Source organism: Musca autumnalis, unplaced genomic scaffold, assembly GCF_047663935.1.
Source record: "Musca autumnalis isolate F117 unplaced genomic scaffold, ASM4766393v1 scaffold_1, whole genome shotgun sequence".
NCBI classification, from domain to species: Eukaryota; Metazoa; Arthropoda; class Insecta; order Diptera; family Muscidae; genus Musca; species Musca autumnalis.
The window spans coordinates 65,834,451-65,845,060 of record NW_027411644.1 but is presented as its reverse complement, the minus strand read 5'-3'; the positions used below and the strand labels follow the sequence as shown (position 1 = coordinate 65,845,060).

General features: G+C 36.1%; 2 protein-coding genes across 2 annotated transcripts in view; one reads left to right on the top strand and one right to left on the bottom strand.

Moving 5' to 3' along the window:
- Positions 1 to 1,100: 1,100 nt before the first annotated feature.
- On the bottom strand, positions 1,101 to 3,015 carry LOC141400139 (peptidyl-prolyl cis-trans isomerase NIMA-interacting 4). Its single transcript, XM_073979591.1, has 2 exons — positions 2,865 to 3,015; positions 1,101 to 1,456 (listed from the first exon to the last, which is right to left on the bottom strand). Exons 1-2 carry the CDS (start codon positions 2,950 to 2,952, stop codon positions 1,143 to 1,145), a joined length of 402 nt encoding a protein of 133 aa, XP_073835692.1. The 5' UTR covers positions 2,953 to 3,015; the 3' UTR covers positions 1,101 to 1,142.
- Positions 3,016 to 5,304: 2,289 nt separating this feature from the next.
- eIF1A (eukaryotic translation initiation factor 1A) overlaps positions 5,305 to 10,610 on the top strand; it is a 30,838-nt gene continuing 25,532 nt past the window's right edge. Inside the window, exons 1-2 of the mRNA XM_073979580.1 lie at positions 5,305 to 5,399; positions 5,485 to 5,730. Of these exons, the coding sequence (XP_073835681.1) occupies positions 5,527 to 5,730 (204 nt within the window). The 5' untranslated portion in view covers positions 5,305 to 5,399; positions 5,485 to 5,526. The remainder of the gene's footprint in view (positions 5,400 to 5,484; positions 5,731 to 10,610) is intronic.

Sequence of the window (10,610 nt, the reverse complement as noted above, 5' to 3'; positions counted from 1 at the left end):
CCTGGCTGAATAGAGGTTTCCATAGGAAAACTGCAATTCAGCCTGGCTGAATAGAGGTTTCCATAGGAAAACTGCAATTCAGCCTGGCTGAATAGAGGTTTCCATAGGAAAACTGCAATTCAGCCTGGCTGAATAGAGGTTTCCATAGGAAAACTGCAATTCAGCCTGGCTGAATAGAGGTTTCCATAGGAAAACTGCAATTCAGCCTGGCTGAATTGAGGTTTCCATAGGAAAACTGCAATTCAGCCTGGCTGAATAGAGGTTTCCATAGGAAAACTGCAATTCAGCCTGGCTGAATAGAGGTTTCCATAGGAAAACTGCAATTCAGCTTGGCTGAATAGAGGTTTCCATAGGAAATCTGCTATTCAGCATTGCTGAATAAAGGTTTCCATAGGAAATCTGATATTCAGCATGGCTGAATAAAGGTTTCCATAGGAAATCTGCTATTCAGCATGGCTGAATAAAGTTTTCCGTAGGAAATCTGCTATTCAGCATGGCTGAATAGATGTTTCCATAAGAAAGTTTAAATTCAGCCTGGCTGAATACAGATTTACATAAGAAAATTTCAATTCAGCCTGTTTGCCACAAATTTAGGCGCGAAAAGAGCAGTTACATCGTGAAATTAAGATGTTATCAGTGTAAGATACGATGTTTATCAGTGGATGGAATCTCCAAATATTCCTAAACTGCACTCGAAATAACTAATGGTTGCAACATCATTGCGCCAGAAGCATATTTATTTAGTTATAAAATAACATGTTATCAGTGCAAGATAAGATACCACCGGAATTTTCTCATGCGGCAGCCCATGACCCAACCTATATCAAAATAAAATGGTATGAGACGCACACACGCATAAGAGGCCAATATTGTTATCGGTGAAAGAACCATAAACGATAATGAGATGAGAAAATCTTACCTATGGAGACCATATCATTTTTGTTCCAACTGCCGATGGCATCATTTGATACTTAAATAACTATCGCACACACTAATTAATCTTCCAATAGATTTTCTTCTTCGTTTTCTTAAACGCCACCAAGACCAAAATGATTCCTATTCCATACAAAATCTTGAGTTGTATTCAAAAGTCTTGAAAGTTTCCGTGTATAAAAATTTGTGTTAACAATAAATTCATTTGTTTATTTCTTTCCTTCTACCATAATAATGTGGTAACCAAATTTTGTCTTAACGGGGGGATCGGTATAAATAGGATTATTTACAGTAGATACGGGCAGGGCGAAGGCAGCATCTTGAAAGGGTCCAACCATGGCACCACGTATTTGCCAACCTAAATCACCACCCTGTCGTGCCTTATCTTCACTATATGCTGCCGCTACTTCGGGGAATTTTTGTCCAGCTTTCAGCTTCTCCAAAGCTTCTAGAATTTTACCTTGTTTTTCGCATAGAATGTGTCGCACTTTGACAGCATTGCCGCCTTTCTTTTCTTTGGCTCCTAAAAATGGGGGGGGGGGGGGGGGGAGAGAGAGGGGGAGAAATGTGTTAGTTTTGTTGCTGAGGGATTGACTTAGGAATACTTGGTGTTATTAGGCCAAGGATTTTATGGATTAGGATTAGGATTTTATGTGGACAGATCTTATAATTTGTTGTAAAGAGGTAGAAGTTTAGATGAAGGTCCGCTCTCAGATGAAAGAAAGTCCTTTTATATGTTTTCTATCGGACTTTCCAACTGGCCTTCTATAGATTCAACAGACCTTCTAAACCTAGAAGACCTTTCAGCAGGCCCTCTACAGAAAGAAATACGATTTTTATACCCTTAGTCTTTAGGCTAAAGATTACCACCAAAGTTGTGCCACGTCGTAATAGTGGTTTTAAATCCCAAATATATTTGGGCGAAATCCATTTCAGACAGTTTGGAGTTGATTTAGTCATGTCCGTCCGTTTGTCTGGCTCTCGAGCGGTTCAAATTTTGGGTATAGTAATAGTAATAGATAGGCCACAAAAATTCAAAAATCTAGATTTCTTCGTCTTATATTTAAAGAAGTCCCTTTCAAGGGGTCTTCTACCTACAGAGGCCCCTTCAATGTGCCTTCTATCTACAGAAGTCCCTTTCAAGGGGTCTTCTATCTATAGAAGCCCATTCCAAGGTGTCTTATATTTATAGAAGTCCCTTTCAAGGGGTATTCTGCCTATAGAAGCCCCTTTCAAAGGGTCTTGTACCAACAGAATCCCCTTTCAAAGGGTCTTCTACCTACAGAAGCCCCTTTCAAATGTTCTCTTATCTATAGAAACCCTTTTCAAGGGGTTTTCTGCCTAAAGAAGACCCTTTAAAGGTATCCGCTATCTATGGTAGCACCTTTCAAGGGGTCTTCTATCTGTAGAAGCCCTTTCAAGGGACCTTCTATCTATAGAAGTCTCTTCCAAGGAGTCTTCTATCTATAAAAGTCCCTTTCAAGGCATTCTATATCTATAGTAGCACCTTTCAAGTTGTCTTCTATCTATAGAAGATCCTTACAAGTGGTCTTCTATAAAGATGCCCTTCTCAAGGGGTCTACTGTCTATAGATGCCCGTTTTAAAACAATGAGATAAAATCAAAGATGCTTGGGAAAACCCAAATCTCAAGAACTATGCACATCCGCCACAAAAATATACATATGTATCGTTGTAAGCAAGGGCTGTCATAGACATGACAAAGAGTTGCCTTAAACTGGACTTGGATCTTTACGTATGTGAAACTTTTAAATCAATCCTGCTGGTCTTCAAAACAATCTAAGTGAAATGTTTCTAAATGACTGGAAAAACATCCTCGCACGTTGCATTTCATTTAGATCATCACGGATTCACTCCACATTTTGTCTTGTCACCCAACCCACTTGACCAAAACTTTAAACATAAACTTCACCTTTTTCCTCAGCTCCACCACCACCGCCTTTCTTGCCACCAGCATCCTTGCCTTTGCTGCCACCTTTAGCGTCCTTCTTGGGAGGCATATTATACTGTTTATTTGATAATCAAGGAAAAATCAGCTCCAATAACCATGGAACTGTTGTTGTTTATACTCTCTAAAAAGAGGTTATGTTTAGGGATGTATAAGTCGAGTAATCCATTAAATGACATTTGATTTTCAAAGACGTATAGCAATAAAGACCTGAACCATGGTACAAATACACAGGTAGCCGCATCGGCAATTATTGGTAACATAAGATGTCAAAATTTGACATCAATTCAATGCAATTGACACATTATGTTACCATCAGCTGGCTTGATAATGCTACCTGTATTATTGTACCATGACCTGAACAAATGCATTTTCCAAAAACATATGCTAATAGTTCCACATTTTGGTTACAGGTGGCTACACAACTCACTGGAATTGATAACAGCAATGCCAATCGTTTTTGATTGCCATTTCTCGCGGCAGAAAACATTAACGTCGTGTTTTGTGGCTGAAATTTATTTCTTCACTATTTATTATTTTTTATTTAATAAAAAAACAAAAGTCAACGCCGTAAAATTTGAGTTTTAATGTTTTTCTTGTCAATATTCCAATGAGTAACAGTTTTCGTTTAACAGAATGTTGCTATGATGTCGTAGCAACAGAGGTTAACTCCCTCTACAGTTAATTTTTCACAATTGACTTTTCCTATCTTATAATAGCTCTGTTCCTTTACGTGCAAGAATCTTCAAGTTTTACAACTTTTTACTCGAAAAGCGTTCCTTTACTTCAGACACCATACAATTCATATGGAAGTAGATTACAACTTTTGCTACTTTTGCCAGTTTTACCATTTTCAAAAGTAAAGGCACAGAACAAATATTGACATCTTTGTGATTTTCTAAAGAGGGGTACACACGATCAGTTTTTACTGAAAGCTTTGCTCAAATAATCGGTTGCTTGCCAGTGTGGCCACAAAAATTATTGTGGATGTTGGACAGTCAGCTGTTGGTTGTTTGCTGGTTTAATGGTGTGAACCATGACAGAACTACCAGGTAGTGGTATCACACCAGCTGATCGAATATGAAAAGTCAAATACCTTTATAAAAAAAATATTTTTGTTGTAATTTCCCCAACAACATAAAGAACGTTTTCACATAACATATTCAAAATTTTACGATGCCACTACCTGAGTAATTGTGCCATGGGTGTGAACAAAAGCTTAGTTCCCGTACTTTTTAATAGTAAAACTCGTAGAAGAGAGAACTGTAAAAAAAATTTTCTCACACAAAAGTTTTATGAAATAGTTCGGGAACGGAAAAATGGAAAATACGTCAAAAAAAACTGGAACAAATGTCAAAGTCGGCGTATCAGCCAATCAGACGCCGGCAACCCTGTTACTTTTTTTACACGCTCAAATTTGTCGAGTAAAAAGTTTTTAAAGAGAGCGCCATTCAGCGCCATTTTTGTTCAAAGAGAAGTGAACATTTTACAACTTTTTTGTGTACGGGAACGGTTTTTCGGGTAAAATGTGTAAAAGTCGTAAAAATTGTAAAAACTTTTCAGTTCTGGAACACAGCTAAAAAAACGTCATTCAAGGAATAAATTTGCGGTATAAATATCATATAAAAATTAAGAATTAAGACCAGAACAGGATCAATCGTCGCTTGCTTTGCTTGCTTCCCAAATGTCAAATTATAAAGTAATGCTAGAGCCTCCTAAAGGGGAACGCAGGCGGATTTGCAAAGAGACTCTGGCATTCCTTTATAATTTGACATTTGGGGAAGTAAGCAAAGCAAGCAACGATTGATTCTACCTTTAGTGTTTTTCTATTAATTTCGAGAAAATAGCGATATTGAACAAATTTTATAAGTTCAATGATGGTTTGGCATCCAACATGAATGATAGTGTGACCGCTCCGAAAAAAACCCAACAGAACTGAAGCAATCGATATTTAAGAAATATCGACGTCACAACTGATCGTGTGTACCCCGCTTAACATATCGAATTGTCGATTTTTTACAGTTCGGCCAGACAGCTGTTGGCTTATTTTCAGAAAAACAAACAATTCTTATGAGAGAAAATAAAGAAAACAAAGATTTTTGTAAAGAGCAGAGATTGTCATGATCATTTTTCATTTTTGCTCCTATTATGCTAAGTTTACATTTACGAAATCCACTCGATTTCAACTGTCAATAGCTCAAACGTCAAATGAAATCTCATCTGGATTTCATTTGACGTCTAACCTATGGATTTGACAGTTGAAATCGAGTGGATTTCGTAAATGTAAACCAAGCATTAATCTAAAAAGTTTGATTTATTTCTATGCAAAAGTCTCACAAAAATGCCAAATGTCAATATGGCAACCCCCTGTTTCCCGCATTCTCTTTTCTTCCTTCAAATACAATTTCAAGTAACCACTACTACCTTAACGATTATCAAATAATCGCGCATTCTCTTTTCTTCGTGAACTGAACAAAAAAAGTTCATCGAGTATTTTTCGTAAGTGATATTTTATGAAAATCAATTAAAATTATTTAATCAAACGTTAGAAATTTAATAAAATTTGTGAAAATCCTTTCCTTAGATTCACTGGAATACAAAGTAAGACCCATTAAACTCGTACAACATGCCGAAAAACAAGGGTAAAGGTGGTAAAAATCGTCGCCGTGGAAAGAACGAAAATGAATTCGAGAAACGTGAATTGATTTTCAAAGAAGACCAGCAGGAATATGCCCAAGTAACCAAGATGTTGGGAAATGGCCGTTTGGAGGCAATGTGCTTTGATGGTGTGAAACGTTTGTGTCACATTCGGGGGAAACTCAGAAAGAAGGTAATAAATTATTTCTCTTTAGGAAAAATTGCTTGGATCACAATGAAAGTGAATTAAAAGAAATTTATAATTTTTGCAAATGTTTTTTTTACGAACGTGTGGCTGTTTCCCCCTCATTGTGTATGTGTTGGCAGCCAGTTTATTCACACACACAATGAGTATGAAATGCACAAGTTCTTGTGTTTGTACTGCTGATGATGATGTTGATGACAAGAGTGTTTTGCGAATTATATCCGCGCATATACAATTTTTTTACCTCAAGTTCATTTAACCTTTTCTATATCGGGACGGGATCTGTTTTGTAGACATCATCAAGTACAAAAGACAATTGTTGAACGACAAGGCCAAAAGGGAATACATACAGGGTTTCTTCTTCGTTGCAAAAAAACCCCACCACAATTATTTGTTTTGTATAAACCCCAAACAGTAGATGCATCGCAATTGTCTGTAACCTTACGCTGTGTGATTCATTAATTATCAAGGATTTCTTGATTGTGCATTCCAATTTAACATGTTTGGAATCATAAGAGGGGCCTTAAATTCATTAAGATTTTACAATTTGTATATTTTGTAATAATTTCACAATTATGATAAGGACTAATTGCAACCGCAATACTTATGGTATTTAAAATAGTTTTAATTTTTTTTTTTAACATTTATTTGTTTGTGGAGTGTAAAGTACATAAGATACCCCTTGTTTACAATAGAAAACTTTTACATGATTTTAATTTACATTTACGAACGATTGCAAATAGACGTCATTTGTTCAAATATTACAAAATAAATAGATGGAGGGAACATGGCACGGGTTTTGCAGTACATATTTCACAATATTAGTTATTAGCACGGGTCACGGGTTAACGATATATTGTTTCCCTCCAGAAAATGTATACTTTTAGAAATATGGATCTTTAACGGTATTAGCATCGGAAAAGCTTTCCTCTAGCAACTCCTCGCAGAAAAAATTCACAATTTTATCACAGTCCTTTTTATAATGATTCTTTTCGAAATATGGACCTCGAAACGATTCATGGCAAATGATTCCCGAACAAAATTTTCTTTCGACCTTTAATTTTTCTATTAGGCCTGATACAAATCTCGGTTTCCTACGGAAGTGTAGAAGATCTTCCTATGAAGGAGCTGATGGTCTTCCTATAGAAGAGATGGTATTCCTTTGAAGGAACAAAGGGTCTTTCCATAGAAGAGCAGAAAGTGGGATGTAATACTTTCTTATATGGCATTTAAACTCGAAATATGTAATCCAAGTAGCCCCTAAACTCTATTTAAATTCATAAAATCCAAAAGAAAACAATTCGAAACTTTCGACGTACCATTTCTCGGAAAGTATATGTCGTTGTAATCAGCTTAAATAGAACATGGACTCAAAGTGCTACAAGTTGCAAAACTTTTCTATTCTTACAGGTTCTGGAACAAAGCATAGCTTTTATAAGTGGATATAACGGACGTTTGTTCCAGAAGATGGAAAATCCTTTAAAGCGACTTGGTTTTCTGCTCTGCTCAAAACTAACAGCAAGTTTTGTCTTACTCCTCTTGAGCCTTACCCAAAGATTCGGCCTTCTCCTTTTTTTGATAATTTTAGTTCGAGGTTGTTTTATTCAGGGATCTTCTATCCATAGAAGCTGTTTTAAGGGTTTTCTTCTATCTATAAAAGTTCCTTCAAGGGGTTTCTATCTATAAAAGATACTTTCAAGGGGATTCTATCTATAGACGCTGTTTTCAAAGGGTCTTCTATCTATAGAAGGCCTTTTCTCTATCTACAGTAGACAGTTTCAAGGGGTCTTCTTTCCATAAGAGACCCATTTATGGTCCCACTGTAAATAGAAGACCTATTTAATGTGTATTCCATTTACAGAAGACCCTTTAAGGGGTCTTTTTTCCAGAGAAACCCATTCTATCCATAGAAAGGGCTTTCAAGAGGTCTTCTAGCTAGGAAAGTCCCTTACAAGGGGATTCTATCTATAGACGCTGTTTTCAAAGGGCCTTCTCTCTGTACAAGCCCCTTTTCTCTATCTAAAGTAGACATTTTCAAGGCGTCTTCTATCCATAAAAGATCCGTTTATAGGGTCTTCCATTTACAGAAGACCCTTGTGAGGGGTCTTTTATCCATAGAACCCCCTTTGAAGGGGTCCGTAGAAAAGACCCATTCAAGGAGTCTTCTATTCATAGAAGCCACCCTCAAGGGTTCTTCTATCTGTAGAAGAGCCAATCATGGGGTCTTCTATTTACAAAAGATATTTTCTAAGGGTCTTCTACCCATTATAGAAAACTTTGAGGTGTATTCTATCTCTAGAAGACTTTTCAAGGGATCTTCTGTCTATAGAAGACCCTCTCCAGGAGTCTTCTATCTGTAGAAGCCACTTTCATAAAGTCTTCTATCCATATTCGCAGTTTTGAAGGGGCTTTCTATTTATAGAAGCCCCTTTCCTAGGGTTCTTCTATCTACAGAAGATCATTTCAAGAGATCTGTTATCCATACAAGAGGCCAGTGCTACTTCCTTTTTCCTTTAAAACGGTTTATGTTTTTTATGACGGCTGTAGTTTTTGACATCCACTGTCTTTCCGTGTTTAATTACTCAAATTGCACTTTCGGCGGCTCAGATCTCCTAAGGAAGAATACCTCAAGATGTAGTAGTCCTCCTATAGTAGTAGTCCTCAACCGATCTCCTAAGGAAGAATATCTCAAGATGTCTTCTCTAGATATATAATTTGAAGACCTCAGGAGGTCTCCTATAGTTAGAAGCCTTCCGTATAAATATTTTATAGATCTGGTATAGTTAGAATATCTCAGAATTGTTTTCTTTAGATAGAATACCTTATTCGGATCGAAAACCTCAAAAGGACTCCTATAAATAAAACACCGAAAAAGGTATCGCATTGATATAAGAACTCAAGAGGTATCCTATTGAAGGAATCCCTTGATTCCTATGTTCATTCATGTATTTAAAGTTCTCAAGAGGTTTCATATTAACAAAAGATCTCAAGAGGTTATAGATAGAGGAATTTATGATATATCCTATACATAGAAGACTTTAAGTTGTCTTCTATAAACCGCAATAGGTTTTCTACAGGAATAAGGTAGCAGGATAATTTCTTTATATAGAAAACATCAAGACGTCTTCGCCTATTTATTGAAGACTTCAAGAGGATTTCGTGAAGTATATAGTCATAAGTGGACTCCTATAGTTATAATGTCTCAAAGCATATTTTTAAGAAGGTCTCCAGATGACCCCTGTTGATAAATGTTTATACCTAATAGTTCGTAGAGGTTATTGCAGTCATATCAAACTCGGACATGTCCTGCCTCAGGAAGCTTTCAGTACATACAGGCTATGCTGGACTTAGCAAATACAGTGCATTTAAGTTGTCATTTTCATACAATATACATATCGCTCATTTACTCAAAGAGTGGCATAACTCAAAAAAAAAAAAAACGTTTTCTGAGTTAGCAATTTCTGTTTCTTCTACGACTTCTACTTTATCTTGTGTCCAATTTTCATACTGATATCTCTAAAACTCGACAAATTACAGCTCTTTTATTACGAGTTTCGCATAATTCAACACAACAGTTTTTTGAGCTTATGAAGCACTAAAACACATCAAATCATGCTTGATCTTGCACAGAAATTTACCACTGATATCTGGCTAGCTGTTTGCAAAATATGGTCCAAGTAGTTATTTTAGTTTTTGTGCAACAATATTTTTAAGGGGGAAGTCAAAGCCAACTTACGAGTAAAACGAATTTTTCTCGAAAGTGGACTTTTTGAAATGTGTCACTCTTTGAGTAAATGAGCGATATGTTAAATAACTCGAATTAATGCAACTAATCATGGTTTAAGTATATAGTCTAAAAAGAGTTTTAGTCGTCAAAAAATGTGATAGGTATGCTTCTCTGGAGTCTTGTTCAGAAATTAGGTCAAGATGTTGGGACCAATTACAAAGACTGAATGAACCAATTATTTCTCTATCAACTTTAATTCTTAATTTCTTTCAGTTTTTAATTTCCTTCTATATATGGGCATAAACTCATCCAACGGGCTATGTATCTTTCCGAAATCTGAGAAATCTTTTACAAACACTTCCCCACAGTCTACTAAAGTTTGGTGCAGAAAAGTAGTGAAGCAGATAACAATAATATAGTCTAACAAAGTCTTTGTTAGATTCTTAGAATTTTGTCTCGCAAGATTCCAATACGGTCATTATTTATCTTCTCTTTTTTGTCTCCAAGTATTTATTATTAAGCACTCCATAATAAGGTGTGCAGCAATAAATTTAATAAAAGAAAATGTAAATCGATTTCTTAACCAGAAAAATGTCTACGGAATGCACTTGCGGAATTGCGTTATATTGCATTTTGGCATCACTTGCATCAAAAGCAAAGTCGAATATATATAAAATTTAAGATAACAGCTACAGTATTTAATTGATTGGTTTTGTAAGCGATAAAATCTCAAACTGAAAAAGTTATTTTAATATATTTTGATAGCAACATTAAACTTTTTCCTATAGAAAATTTTTAAAAACGAAAGGTGAGAGAAGTCTCCTTGTCACTACTACGGGGAAGTTTGTGGGAAAATGAGTATCAAGCTCACTCCACAAACGCCTATATATTTACGCTGAAACTTCCTTTGCCGCCTACAAAAACCTTTCCAATGTTTTCAGTAGAAATAAGGATAGACTTATCAGTTTGTAGACCTTCGGTAACGAGTGGCTTGTCTTCCCTGACTTGGGAATATATGTCAGTGTTACCTCTTTTCTTAGTACCTGTACATGTGTCAATAGCTTATAAACCTTAGAAATCACCTTCCATATGGTGATCAAAACAAGCGGCGCGTTATGAATCATCGCCGGAATGGCACCAT

Bases quoted from the DNA above. Each gene is read 5' to 3' on its own strand.
- LOC141400139 (XM_073979591.1), bottom strand. From the start codon at position 2,952: ATGCCTCCCAAGAAGGACGCTAAAGGTGGCAGCAAAGGCAAGGATGCT. The intron at 1,457-2,864 runs GTGAAGTTTATG...CCCCATTTTTAG, and splicing joins TGGTGGAGCTGAGGAAAAAG to GAGCCAAAGAAAAGAAAGGC.